This window comes from Rhinopithecus bieti, unplaced genomic scaffold (genome assembly GCF_001698545.2).
Source record: "Rhinopithecus bieti isolate Rb0 unplaced genomic scaffold, ASM169854v2 scaffold_33326, whole genome shotgun sequence".
In the NCBI taxonomy this organism is placed as follows: Eukaryota; Metazoa; Chordata; class Mammalia; order Primates; family Cercopithecidae; genus Rhinopithecus; species Rhinopithecus bieti.
Genome location: NW_016814921.1, coordinates 870,222 through 885,975, shown reverse-complemented (window position 1 = coordinate 885,975; position 15,754 = coordinate 870,222). Strand labels below are relative to the sequence as shown.

Genomic DNA, 15,754 nt, shown 5'->3' with positions numbered 1-15,754 from the left:
AAGAAGGAATTTATCAAGATGTGAGAAGGAATGGAATCAGAATTCAAGTAGAAGAATTAGCCTATAGGAGGAGTGATGCTTCCTCTACTGTCACAGTAGAGAAGATGGATACAAGTGCAGGAAAGTATATAGATTTGGTGTCAGGGGAGGGAAGGATATTTAGATTTGATACTTTCTTATAGACCCAATTAAAATGATAAGGTGATTTTGACGGGGAAAATGGCAGACAGGACACAGGACTAACATGCAGCTTCCACTTGGACGAACAGAATAGCGTGTGGAGACTCACATCATGAACTTCTGCTCCAAGAACCACTGCAGGAACATATCAGGAAAACCAAAGGAATTCACAGACCCTCTGAAAGAAGTAGCTTGCCATTGCAAACTCTGTGAGACAGCTGAAAAACTGTGAGTTCCCAAAGTGTGAGGTGGGGAAAAGCCTACCTCTGAACACACATTGGGGAACATAAAAATCCAGATCACAGGAGAAGGATTTAACCTTACCTAGAGATGAAATAAATTTAGGGAGCCAAGCAAAATAGAAGACAAACAGCACGAAGAGCCCTGTAGGAGATCCCAGTCCCCAGCCCACTGAAGTCATCCCTGGCTTTATCTCATAGGGGTCCTTGGATAAGGCAGCCAGTGGGACTGGGAACGGGCCACAGGTTAAAGGAAGCTTCTAGCTGAAGTTTGTAATAATTTTGACTGAGTACAAATTTTCCTGAGCAAAATCCATGGGGGCGAATGGGAAGTGCAGATAGCAGTGCAGAAGCCACACCCTATGACAGGCTGCAGGCCTGAAAGCCCTGCTTGCTTTCTCAGTGGGGAGGATTATAGCCTCGGGCCAGATCTCAGCCCTGCCTGCTGCTGCCTGAATATAAACTGAGCTCTGTTGGTGGGACACTGCAGGAGTTAGACTGGCCTTGTTGGCTGTGTGGGGCCTGGGTGAGGCCTGTCACTGCTGGCTCTCCCCAGCTACCCTGGTGACATGTATGACACAATAGAGGCAGCCATAATCCCCCTAAAACATAACTCCATTGGCCTGAGAACCATCCTGCCATCCCCCACAGTGGCCACAGCACAAGGAGAGTCTGAGCTCAGACTCGCTTAACCCTGCTCCTACCTGATGGTTTTTCTCTACCTGCCCTGGTAGCCGAAGACAAAAGGCACTCTTGGGAGCTCTACAGCCCCATCAATTGCCAGAGAAACCTGAATACTTATCCTGGCTAAGGTAGGGCAAGCTTATATCCCCCCATTCTCTGATGACAGCTGGTGCTCCCTTGAAAGTGCCACCTCCTGGCTGGAGGCCAACCAACTCAAGTCATTACAGCAACTCATAACAGAACCACCCTGCTCCAAAGAAGGAGAAAACAACAGCTAATTTCACCTCCTGCAATATGCTGGCTAACCAGAGGTCCTGAGACTGTCCATGTGGCAATTTCACTGCTAGCATAGCCAGCATTTGAGAAAACCAGCACACTAAACAAAACTATAACCAAGGATTCTCACAGAGTCCACTTCACTACCCTGCCACCTCCACCAGAGCAGGTTCTGGTATTCATGGCTGGGAGATCTGAAGATGGATCACATCACAGGACTCTTTGCAGACATTCTCCAATACCAGCCTGGAGCCTGATAACCCTGCTGGGTGGCTACACCCAGAAGGGCAGTAACAATCACTGCAGTCTGGTTCTCAGGGAGACCCATCCTTAGGAGAAGGGAAGAGCACCACATTAAGGGCTCACCCCATGGAAAAAAAGAATGTGAAGAGCAGGCCTTGAGTTCCAGATATTTCCACTGAAACAGTCTCCCCAAATGAGAAGGAACCAGAAAAGTAAATCTGGTAATATGATAAAACAAGATTCTATAACATCCCCAAAAGATCACATTAGCTCTCCAGCAATGCATCCAAACCAAGAATAAATCACTGAACTGCCAGATACAGAATTCAGAAGCTTGATTATTAAGCTCCTCAAAGAGGTGCCAGAAAAATGTGAAAACCAACTTAAATAAATTAAAAAATATATATATAGGGTATGGATGAAAAAGTCTCCAGAGAAAAAGCTATCATAACGAAAATAAAATCACAACTTCTGGAAAAGTCACACTTAGAGAAATACAAAATGCACTGGAAAGTTTCAGCAATAGACTAGAACAAGTAGAAGAAATAACTTCAGAGCTCAAAGACAAGGCTTTTGAATTAGCCCAATCTGACAAAGAAAACAGAACTTAAAAAAATGAACAAGGCCTCCAAGAAATTTGGGATCATGTTAAATGACCAAACATAATAACTATGGAGTTCTTGAGGAAGAAGAAGAATCTAAAAGTTTGGAAAACGTATTTGAGGGAAAAATTGAGGAAAACTTCACTGGCCTTGCTAGAGATGTAGACATCCAAATATAAGCAGCTCAAAGAACACCTGGGAAATTCACCACAAAAAGATCACCACCCAGGCACAAAGTCATCAGGCTATCTAAAGTCAAGATGAAGCAAAGAATCTTAAGAGCTGTGAGAAAAAAGCATCAGGTAACCTATAAAGGAAAACCTATCAGATTAACAGATTTCTCAGCAGAAACCCTACAAGTCAGAAGGGATTGGGGTCTTATCTTTAGACTCTTTAAACAATAATTATCAGCCAAGAATATTGCATCCAGCAAAACTGAGCTTCATGAATGAAGGAAAGATAGTCTTTTTCAGACAAACAAATGCTAAGAGAATTCACCACTACAAAGCCAGTATTAAATAAATGCTAAAAGGAATTATGGATCTTGAAACAAAATTATCAAAATACACCAAAATAGAACCTCCTAAAAGCATAAATTTCACAGGGCCTATAAAACCATAACACAATTAAAAAAAAAAAAAAAAAACACCCAAGGTATTCAGGCAACAACTAGCATGATTAATAGAACAGTACCCCATATCTCAAGACTAATATTGTATGTAAATGACCTAAATGCTCTACTTAAAAGATATAGAATTGTAGAATGGATAAGAACTCACCAACCAAGTTTCTGCTGTCTTCAAGAGACTCACCTAACACATAAGGACTCACATAAGGTAAAGGGGTGGAAAAAGACACTCCATGCAAATGGAAACCAAAAGCAAGCAGGAGTAGCTATTCTTATATCAGACAAAACAAACTTTAAAGCAGTAGCAGTTAAAAAAGACATAGAGGGACATAATATGATGATAAAAGGATTAGTCCAACAGGAAAATATCATAATCCTAAATAAATATGCACTTAATATTGGAGCTCACAAATTTATAAAATAATTACTACTACTTAAGAAAAAAGATAGATGGCAACACAATGATAGTGGGGAACTTTAATACTCCACTAACAACACTACACTGGTCATCAAGACAGAAAGTCAACAAACAATGAACTTAAACTATACCCTACAACAAATGAACTTAGCAGATATTTACAGAACATTCTACCCAACAACTGCAGAATATACATTCTATTCATTAGCACATGGAATATTCTACCAGATAGACCATATGAGAGGTCACAAAACAAGTCTCAGTAAATTTAAGAAAACTGAAATTATATCAAGTACTCTCTCAGACTACAGTGGAATAAATTTGGAAATTAACTCCAAAATGAACCCTCAAAACTATACAAATATATGGAAATTAAATAATCTGCTCTTGAATGATCTTTGTATCAACAATGAGATCAACATGGAAATTAAAAAATTATTTGAACTAAGCAATTATTGTGACACAATCAATCAAAACCTCTGGGATACAACAAAAGTGGTGCTAAGAGGGAAGTTCACAGCATTAAATGCCTATATCAACAGTCTTAAAGGGCACAAACAGACTATCTAAAGTGATGCCTCAAGGAACTAGAAAAACAAGAACAAACCCAAACCCACTAGAAGAAAAGGTATAATAAAGATCAGGGCAGAAACAGATAAAACTGAACACCAAACAGATAAAACAAAAAACACCAAAAACAAAAGATAAATGAAACAAAAAGCTGGTTCTTTGAAAAGACACACAAAATTGATAGACCAGTAGTGAGATTAACCAAGAAAAGAAGAAGGAAGATCCAAATAAGCTCAATCAGAAACAAGACAGGAGATATTATAAGTGATGACACCGAAATACAAACGATCATTCAAGGTTACTATGAACACCTTCACATGCACAAACTAGAAAACCTAGAAGAGATGGATAAATTCCTGAAAACAGACACCCTCCTAGATTAAGCCAGGAAGAAATAGAAACTCTGAACAAACCAATAAAAAGCAGTAAGAGTGAAACCATAATTTTAAAAAGGCCAACAAAAAAGTTCACAACTGGACAGATTCACAGCTGAATTCTATCATTCAAAGAAGAATTGCTACCAATCTTACTGAAACTATTCCAAAAATAGAGAAAGAGGGAATGCTCCCGAAAACATTCTGTGAAACCAGTATCACCCTAATACCAAAACCAGCAAAAGACATTAAATAAAAGAAAAACTAAAGACCAATATCCCTGATGAACATAGAAGCAAAAATCCTCAACAAAAATACTAGCTAACTTAATCCAAGAGCATAAAAGATTATACACCATGATCAAGTGGGTTTCATACCAGGGATGTAGGGATGGTTTAACATATGCAAGTTGATAAATGTGATATACCACATAAACAGAATTAAAAACAAAAATTATGTGATCATCTCAATAGATACAGAAAAAGCATTTGACAAAATCCAGCATCCCTTTAAGATGAAAACCCTCAGCAAAATTGGCATAGGAGGGACATAACTTAAGGTAATAAAAGCCATCTATGACTAACACACAGTCCGCATTACTGAACAGGGAAATGTTCAAAGTGTTCCCCCTGAGAAAGAACTGGAACAAGACAAGGATGCCCACGCTCATCATTTCTATTCAACATAGTACTGGAAGTCCTAGCCAGAGCAACCTGACAAGAGACAGAAATAAAGAACGTCCAAATCAGTAAAGAGGGAGTCAAACTGTCACTGTTCACTGATGATATGATCATATACCTAGAAAACCCTAAAGAGTCATCCAAAAACCTCCCAGAGCTGATAAATGAATTCAATAAAGTTTCAGGATACAAAATCAATGTACAAAAATCAGTATCTCTGCTATGCACCACCAGTGACCAAGCTGAGAATCAAATCAAGAACTAAACCCTCTTTACAACAGCTAAAAAAAAAAAGGAATATACCTAACCAAGGAGGTGAAAGATCTCTACAAGGGAAACCACAATACACTGCTGAAAGAAATCACAGATGACAGAAACAAATGGAAACACATCCCATGCTCAAGGATGGGTAGAATCAATATTGTGAAAATCACCATACTGCCAGAAGCAATCTACAGATTCAAAGCAATTCCCATTGAAATACCATCATTGTTCTTCACAGAACTAGAAAAAATCCTAAAATTCACATAGAACCAAAAAATAACCTGCATACCCTAAGTAAGACTAATCAAAAAGAAAAATCTGGAGGCATCACATTACCAGACCTCAAACTATATACTACAAAGCTACAGTTACCAAAACAACATGGTATTGGTATTGGTATACAACTAGGCATGCAGAAAAATGGAACAGAATAGAGAACCCAGAAATACAACAAAATACTTATAGTCAACTGACCTTTGACACAGCAAACAAATACATAAAGTGGGGAAAGGACACCCTATTCAACAAATGACTCTGGGATAATTGGCAAGCCACATGTAGAACAATAAAACTGGGTCCCTCATCTCTCACCTCATACAAAAATCAACTCAAGATGGATCAAAGACTTAAATCTAAGACATTAAGCCATAAAATTCTAGAAGGTAACGTTGGAAAACTCTTCTACATTTTGGCTTAGGCAAAGAGTTCATGACCAAGAACCCAAAAGTAAATGCAACAAAAACAAAGATAAATAGATGAGGCTTAAACTAAAACACTTCTGCACAGCAAAAGAAAAAATCAGCAGAGTAATCAGACAACACACAGAGTGGGAGAAAATCTTCGCAAACTATGCGTCTGACAAAGGACTAATATCCAGAGTCTATAAGGAGCTCAAATCAGCAAGAAAAAAAACAAATAATCCCATCAAAAAAATGGGCTAAGGACACAAATAGACAATTCTCAAAAGAAGATATAAAATGGCCAAAAATCATATGAAAAAATGCTCAACATCACTAATATTCAGGAAATGCAAATCAAAACCACAATGCAATATCACCTTACTCCTGCAAGACTGGCTATAAATTAAAAATTAAAATAATAACGGATATTGACGTGCATGTGGTATAAAGGGAATACTTTTACAATGTTGGTGGGAATGTAAGCTAGTACAATTTCTATGGAAAACAGTAAAGAGATTCCTTAAAGAACTAAAGGTAGAGTTATCATTTAATCCAGCAATCCCACTACTGGGTATCTACCCAGAAGAAAAAAAGTCATTATATGAAAAAGACACCTGCATACACATGTTTATAGCTGCATAATTTGCAATTGCAAAAATATGGAACCAGCCCAAATGCCCATCAATAATGAGTGGATAAAGAAATTGTGGCATACACACACACACACACACACACACACACACACACACACACACACACACCCTGGAATACTACTCAGCCTGGACAGAGTTGGAGACCATTATTCTAAGGGAAGTAATGAGGAATGGAAAAATCAAACATTGTATGTTCTCACTTACAAGTGGGAGCTAAGCCAGGAAGACACGAAGGCATAAGAATGATATAATGAACTCTGGGGCCCTGGGGGAAGGGTAGTAGAGGGGATGAGGGATAACACTGGGTACAGCATAGACTGCTTGGGTCATGGGTGCATCAAAATCTCAGAAATCGCCACTAAAGAACTTATCTCTGTAACCAACCACCACCCGTTCCCCCAAAACTACTGAAATTTTTAAAAACTTGATGAGGCAAAGTTTCTAATAATACATCTTAAATATGTACTGATTGTGTGAGTGACTCCAGGAATGTTCATCTGATTTCACTCAGGCTTTTCCTGCTTATATTCATACTCATATCATCTAAAACTACATTTATTATTCTTATCCATGCTCTTCTCCAATCAGCTTCACACTAGCTTCTAGATTCCCTATGGATGAGGAAACATGATTATCCTATGTCAACTTTAAATGTTGGTATTACTTTTTATTCATGTCACTTCATCTATCATTTATTGTCCACTTTTACCTTATCAATTTTTTTTAAAACTGTATTTTTCCCTTCCCATTTATGTCCATCTCAACTCTAATGTAGGCACTCCATCACAACTACATAAATTGTGATTCCATAATTCAGGTTTAACCCCAGAAATCTTTAAAAAAATTATTTGTCAATTATTGTTTAAATACTCATTTATCTTAATCATTACAAATGAAATTAGACTTTTACTAAATGCCAAGTACTATGCTAAATACTTTATTGACATTATTATATCTAATCCTAACAACTCCATGAAGTTGGGTTGTTATTGTTTCTATTATCTCTACTTTTAAGAAATGAGAAAAAATTAAAGCATAGAGATGTTAAGTATATAATTTGCCCAAAGTAATTTAAATAGCAGAACTGAGTCTGATTAATGCTCCCAACAATTACAGCCCACAGTCTATCACTGTTTGAAATCACAGCTTTAACTGATCTTGTTAAATTTAACTTTTGATCTGTTTTTAAACCACTTCATAATCTGGCACTATTTTATCAATCTAATTGCATTTTGTATTACTCCTGTACATAGACTAATCTGTACTAGCAATAAATTTACCTCATTGTCCTGCAGTTTTCTCACTGCTGCTTCCCTCATTCCTTTCTCTATGCAAAAATGTCTTCCTTTCTTCTATTTATCCAAATTTTATCAACCCTTAAAGTTACAGCTTAAGTCATGCCTATTCCAAAAGATTTTAAACTCTATCATTTCTTTTCTATCTATGAATTCTCACACACTTTTTGCATTATGGAAAACAAGTTTTAACTTTTATCATCTTAGACTTTCAACTAGTATATTTATCTACCGTGCCTACTTAGATCATAACTCCTTAAGAATAGGAATCAAATCTCAAATTGTTTCTATGTAATTTATAATATCTAAATCAGAGACGAATGTAAGACTCAAATGGTTTCAATTAATGATGAACTCAGAACATTGAAGGGTTAACAGAAGATAAAAACATAGTTAGAATCACAACTTTATATGTCCACAAGAATAAGATTCCATATATCAATCTTTTCTTACTTGTAAAAGAAGAAAAGATGCTATTCTTAATGTTACTGAGGACTAGATTTCAGGAGGGTAGTGGTGCCAGCAGGGCTAACGTTTAAAATGTTAGGACTTTTACCATTTTGCAGTTCTCTGTTGGGTCCTGGTCAGTGTGCTTTATTTCTGCTCTGGAGAAGCTTTGTGTTTAATGACCCACACTTACCAGAAAAAGTCACTTCAAATCAATGCAACACCATTGTGTACAGGGGCAAAGATAGTTAACTAAAATATTACTATTAGATTATTACAATATTACTTTTTCCCAAATATTTGGACTTACCTCTTTCAATTATAAAAGCAGCCAATGAACTGCAATATTTCAGGTATTCTGAATGATTAGAAATTAGTTGATTAAAAGTTTCTTTAACGATCTGTGAAATCTTTGCATACTGAATATGTCTCCCTTCTAGAAAAAAATCAAAACATAAATTTCAAGAACATTGTCCTCCTCCCAGAGCTGTCTTATTATTCTTATCATAACCTTACAATCAAATTATTTAATAATTTATAGATATCTGTAAGCAAATTTATAATTTAGGTCATGACTGAGATTTCAAAGTTTTCAATTCTAAAAGAATATGAGTTATTGAGCTTTTTGGATAACTTATAAAAAGATGTGTCAGTATTACATACTAGCAGACTACTGATTTATATCTGTAGAGTTTGTCTGATGATATATTCAAAAGTCATACTGGACACAAGACAATTCTTTGTTGTACAGGTATGTGTCACACATTTTGCAAGATGAACAGCACCCCACTGAATGCCCTAATCATTGTGACAACCAAAATACATTCTCTTATTATTTGTCCCATTGAGAACCGCTACAAACCACTAAGCATTTAGATTCTTGATACAGTTCCACGTTCTCACTAAAAAAGCTAGAAATTTTGAAAGAAGAGGAAGATAGTACTAAGTAACCTAGGATTACCATAGAACAGTTTATAACCAAGAATATACATCAAAAGTTATCTATGGATTTTTCTTTTTTTTTTTTTCAGATGGAGTCTCGCTCTGTCACCCAGACTGGAGTGCAGTAGCATAATTTTGGCTCACTGCAACCTCCGCCTCCTGGGTTCAAGCGATTCTTCCGCCTCAGCCTCCCGAGTAGTTGGGACTACAGGCATGCGACACCACGCCCGGATAATTTTGTATTTTTAGTAGAGACAGGGTTTCACCATATTGGCCAGGCTGGTCTTGAACTCCCGACCTCATGATCCACTCACCTTGGCCTCACAAAGTGCTGGGATTATAGGCATGAGCCATCGTGCCTGGCCTCATTATTTTTAATGAAGATATGGTCCAGTTAGAAACATATAGCAAAGTAGGCTGGACGTGGTGGCTTACGCCTGTAATCCCAGTACTTTGGGAGGCTGAGGCAGGCAGATCGCTTGAGGTCAAGAGTTCGGGACCAGTCTTGTCGACATGGTGAAACCCTGTCTCTACTAAAAATAGAGGTAGAGACAGGGTTTGGTGGTAGGTGTCTGTAATTCCAGCTACTTGGGAGCCTGAGGCAGGAGAATCGCTTGAAACTGGGAGGCAGAGGTTGCAGTGAGCTGAGATTGTGCCACCACACTCCAGCCTGGGTTACAAGAGCAAAACTTCATCTCAAATAAATAAATAAATAAATAAATACACACACACACACACACACACACACACACACACACACACACACATATATGTATATGCATACAGCAAACCAGACAGGCTGGGAAATAGTGACTACTTCCGTAACTGGCCCAATAGTTTGTGGGTCTCAAATCATTCTTCTTCAAAAGTTATAACATTCAAAACTTGTTTTTACCCATAAATTTAAAGAATTTGCTTTCCCTTTTCTGACAAATGTATGTCTCCTGACCTGAGCCTACCAAGCCTGGTATTAAAAATACATATATAAAAACTACATATTTTTTCTCACAGATTATCACTTGTTTTCCTGAAGTAACAGCAATCTATATTATTTGCCATCCTTGACTTAGGATTCTATCCTCTTATTCACTAAAAATGTCCACAGAAGTTGAAAGGAAAGATAAGAGCCTCTTCTCATATTAAGAGATCACTGCTGTAGGACTGATCCCTCATTGCCCTCACTTCATCAATTCTTACAACTGTTAGGCCAGACACTATATCTAACTATTGGTGGATTTTGTCTTTTGAAAGGGCCTATTTTCCCTGGTCTGGTCTTTTTCTTTCAAGCAAGAACACAAATGTGCAAGGCCTTTTACTCTGTCTTAGAAAGACAGTGAATGCTGAATAGGCATAGAACTTTTCAGATCCTAGCCTGCAGGCCAGGAAAATGGAAAATAAAGGTTCCTTTTCTTTTCCTCTTAAAATACTCATTAAAGTCTGAAGTGTGCTCACTAGGTAGTAAATGTAAAAATTAAGAATAATTGTCTAGCTTTCAGGATATTCATAATCTAACAGGCAAAGTATATAATAACTACTATACAATGTGAAATGTGATTGTTAAAATAAAATAATATTAGTTACTATTTAGTGAGCATCTATGGTGTGCCAGGCACTGATGTAAGAATTTTACACTTATGAATTCATTTAATCCTCATAATAACCCTATGAGATAATTACTGTAATAACTATTTTACAGATGAGTAAAAAAGGTACACAGAGAAGTAACAGGTCACACAACTAGGCCACACTAGGTCACACAACTAGTAACTTCAATTGAAGCTGTAGCTTTCTCGGGCTTGAGTGACAAATAATGGCCATTAAAACTAAATAAACAAATTATTTGAAATGAATGTTTCAAATGATCTCCAAGTACCAGAAAGCCACTGGTTTTCATTTATGACAAGCCCACCAAAACAAAAAATTCTAAAAAAGATGTATGAAATTGATAAAACATCTCCTTACAGGAAAAAAAATAAAAAAATAAAAAAAACCTTTTCTTCAGTCTTTCCTCTCCATTCCTTATTTCTTTCATTTTAGCATAGTATAGAAAAAAATTCTCCTTTTGTAGAAGTGTGAAAGGTTTGGATGATAAAGTGTTAATGTACATTTTCGCACCTATGCTTATTTTAATTATGTTGTTACTATCTGTAATTGGGCTACTCTTCTAAAGAAGAACATCACAAAAAACTTTCCTACCATAATGTACTTTTGAAACATATGCTGGTTCAGGTAAAACAACAGGTTCTGCAGGGAAAGGAGGAGGACCTGTAAACAAAACAAAAACATAAGGAAACATGAAACTTCAACATTCCAAAGAGCTGGTATTTCTCTTTTGTTCTGTAATGAAACAGCAATCCAAAAATTATTTTTTTTCTGTATTTTGCCAACTCTGGGCCATCAAATACTCATTAGCTCAGCCCTGATAAATGTCTTTCTTATTTTGAAATTGTTTATGCAAACAAATTTCTGAGTTTCCTAATCTTATACTACAATATTGCTTGCTTTGTAATAGATGAAACATCCTGAAAAGCTGCTAAAATGAAGTCCTATTTTAGATACATGTAAACAACTTTCTATTTACAATATGGTGAAAAACATTTTAAATTAATGTTCTATTAAAAATTAATGAGTAAAGTATATAATTTTATAAATAACACTATTTTATCAGGACATTTTTCTAAGGGAATGCTACATTCACAGTTTTCAATGCTTTTAGCCCTACTCTTTACAACTGCTTTTCAATTTGGTCTCCAAAGTTAGGGAGTACAGAAAAAAGTTTAAAAACCACTAAACCTGCGGACAAAATAATAATAACAATAATCAGGAAAACTTAAGGAAGAAGCTCCAGAAGCCAAGGTACCAATTAAAATAGTCAGTTTCTCTTAAGAATCATTCATAAAGACAAAGAAAGCAAACAGAACTGCTTCTCTGGAATTAATTTTGAGGAAGACAGAAATGAACAAAGATGACAATGTCACCTTAGAGCTCATACCAGTAAAAGAAAAATACTAAGTATGGTTTAGATACATACACTCTGGACTTTTATTATTTTATCTGATAAGAAATTCCAGTTTTATTTAGAGCACTACATCCCCATACCATATAGTAACATTATTTATAAAGCATAAATTTTTTTTTTTCAAAAACTTTCAACTTTTTAGATACAAGAGGTACATGTGTAGGTTTGTTAACTGGGAATACTGCATGATGCTGAGGTTTGGAATATGGATTCCATCACCCTGATTGTGAGCATAGTATTCAAAGGTAGTTTTTCTTTTACCCGCACCTCCCCCCACAGTGGGGGGACAACAGTCCACAGTGTCTACTGTTCCAATATTTATGGCTATATATGCTTAATCATACCTCCTAACATTAACAACAACTGAGAACTTGAGGTATTTAGTTTTCTGTTCCTGCGTTCATTTGCTTAGGATTATGGCCTCCAGTTCCATCCATGTTGCTGCAAAGGACATGACTTTATTTTTTTTAATGTCTGTATAGTAGTCCACAGTTGTATATATACCACACTTTCTTTATCCTATCTACCACTGATGGGCACCTGGGTTGATTCAATGTCTTTGTTGTTGTGAATAGTGCAGAGATGAACATAAGAGTGCACGTGTCTTTTTGATAGAATAATTTACTTTATTTTGGTTATAAACCCAGTAATAGAGTTGTTGACATTCTGGATTTTAGATAAGCAGAACTTTAAAACTCAGAGAAAGATAGATTTCATTCCATGGAATGAAAATTAAAGATACTAAATCCTATATATTAGGCATAAATAATTTCAACAAAGAAAGAAAGACTGTACAAGATGTTTTGCATTTTAAAACACCAAGTACAAGGCCAGGCATGTTGGCTCACGCTTGTAATCCCAGCACTTTGGGAGGCTTAGTTGGGCAGATCACTTAAGGCCGAGAGTTTGAGGCCAGCCTGGGCAACATGGCGAAACCCCATCTTTACTAAAAATACAAAGATTAGCTGGGCATGGTGGCGCACATCTGTAATCCCAGCTACTCAGGAAGCTGAAGTACGAGAATCACTTGAACCTGGAAGATGGAGGTTGCAGTGAGCTGAGACTGCGCCATTGCCCTCCAGTATGGGTGACAGAGAGACTCTGTCTCAAAACAAAAAACAAACAAAAACAAACAAACAAAAGAAAGAAGTCCCAAGACTTGTCCCCACAGCCCAACATACTGGCTGTGGCAGTCTGTGGCGGGAGGACGTCTTCAGGCCTAAACCTGACCCATCCTTCCTCATTGGGTGGGGTTTCCCTGCAGGATCTCCAATAACTCCAGCTAGAGGCTCACGGACAGAATTTGAATCTCCCTGGTCCTGAGCCCCTAAGTGGGAAGGGTGGCAGCAATCTCTGTGGACCAGCAGACTTAGCCTCTCCTCCTGATAGTCCTGAGGAATCCGGGCAGCACAGAGGAGTGGGTTTCTCCCCAGTGAAGCACACCCTCTCCAACAAAGGACAAAGTGCTCTGTTAAGCGGGTCCTGCTCCCCGTGCCACCCAACTGGGTGCGACATTCAAACAGGGATTGTCACGCACATTATACAGGAGTGATCCTACCGGCATCAGGTTGGTGCCCCTCAAAGTCAGAGGCCCCAGAGGGAGGAGCAGGCACCCATCTTTGCTGTTCTCCAGCCTCCCTGAGTGACATCTCCAGGCACGGGAGAGAATCAGATGAATAGGGCCTGAAGTGAACCCCCAGTAAACTGCAGCAGCCTTACAGAAGAGGGACCTGACTATTGAAAGAAAAACTAATAAGCAGAAAGCAACAATAGCATCAATAAGAACAAAAAAGCTCCCCAAAAACCCTATCCAAGGGTCAGCAGGCTCAAAGACTGAAACTAGACAATCTCACGAAGATGATAAAGAATCAATGAAAAAACACTGAAAACCCAAAAGGCCAGAGTGCCTCTTCTCCTACAGATGATCACAATGTCTCTCCATCAAGGGCACATAACTGAACGGAGGATCAGATGGACAAACTGACAGAAGTATGATTCAGAAGATGGGTAATAAAAAACTACGCTGAGCTAAAAGGAGCATGTTCTAACCCAATGCAAAGAAGCAAGCTAAGAACCGTGATAAAAGGATAGAGGAATTGCTAACTAGAATAACCAGTTCAGATAAACTACCTGATGGAGCTGAAAAACACAGCCCGAGAACTTTGTGAAGCATATACAACTATCAACAGCTGAATCGACCAAGCAGAAAAAAGGGAATCAGAATTTGAAGACCACCTCACTGAAATAAGACATGCAAACAAGAATAGACAAAAAAAAAAAAAAAAAAAAAAAAAAAAAAAAAAAAAAAAAAAAAAGAAAGAAAAAAAAGAAAAGAAAAGGAACGAACAAAGACTCTAATAAATATGGGACTTCATAAAAAGACCGAACCTGTGACTGACTGGAGTACCAGAAGGAGACAGGGAAAATGGAAACAAGCTGGAAAACACACTTCAGGATGGTATCCAGGAGAACTTCCACAACCTAGCAAGACAGGACAACATGCAAATTCAGGAAATACAGAGAACACCGTTAAGATACTCCATAAGAAGATCAACCCCAAGACACATAATCATCAGATTCTCCAAGGCTGAAATGAAGGAAAAACCTGTTAAGGGCAGCCAGAGAGAAAGGCCAGGTCACCTACAAAGGGAAACTCATCAGACTAACAGTGGACCACTCAGCAGAAACTCTACAAGCCAGAAGAGATTGGGGGCCAATGTTCAACATTCTTAAAGAAAAGAATTATCAACTCAGAATTTCATATCCCGCCAAACTAAGCTTCATCAGTGAAGAAGAAATAAAATCCTTTCCAGAGAAGCAAATGCTGAGGGATTTCATTACCACCAGATGTGCCCTACAAGAACTCCTGAAAGAAGCACTAAATACGGAAATGAAAAACTGGAACCAGCCACTGCAAAAACACACCAAAATATAAAGATCAACGACACTATGAATAAACTAGTGCATCAAGTAGTGTGCAAAATAGCCAAATAGCATCAGGATGACAGGATCAAATTCACATGTAACAACACTAACCTTAAATGTAAATGGGCTAAATGCCCCAATTAAAGCACACAGACTGGCAAACTGGGTAAGGAGTCAAGACCCATTGGTGTACTGTATTCAGGAGATCCATCTTATGTACAAAGACACAAACAGGCTCAAAATAAAGGGATGGAGGAAAATCTACCAAGTAAATGGAAAGCGAAAAAAGCAGAGGTTGTAATCCTAGTCTCTGACAAAACAGACTTTAAAACAACAAAGATCAAAAAAGACAAAGGAGGGCATTACATAATGGTAAAGGGAATAATTCAACAAGAAGAGCTATTCTAAATATATATGCACCCAATATAGGAGCACCCAGATTCATGAAACAAATTCTTAGAAATCTACAAAGAGGCCGGGCGCGGTGGCTCAAGCCTGTAATCCCAGCACTTTGGGAGGCCGAGACGGGCGGATCACGAGGTCAGGAGATCGAGACCATCCTGGCTAACACTGTGAAACCCCGTCTCTACTAAAAAATACAAAAAACTAGCCGGGCGAGGTGGCGGGCGCCTGTA

General features: G+C 37.7%; 1 protein-coding gene across 7 annotated transcripts in view; it reads right to left on the bottom strand.

Annotated features, from left to right (window-relative positions):
• The window catches only part of ADAD1 (adenosine deaminase domain containing 1), a 52,654-nt gene that overhangs the window by 25,194 nt on the left and 11,706 nt on the right, over positions 1-15,754 (bottom strand). For all 7 annotated transcript variants that reach the window (XM_017852622.1, XM_017852624.1, XM_017852627.1 and 4 more), the window contains exons 5-6: positions 11,372-11,440; positions 8,544-8,669 (exon numbers count right to left, since the gene is read on the bottom strand). In XM_017852622.1, coding sequence (XP_017708111.1) covers positions 8,544-8,669; positions 11,372-11,440 — 195 coding nt within the window. The remainder of the gene's footprint in view (positions 1-8,543; positions 8,670-11,371; positions 11,441-15,754) is intronic.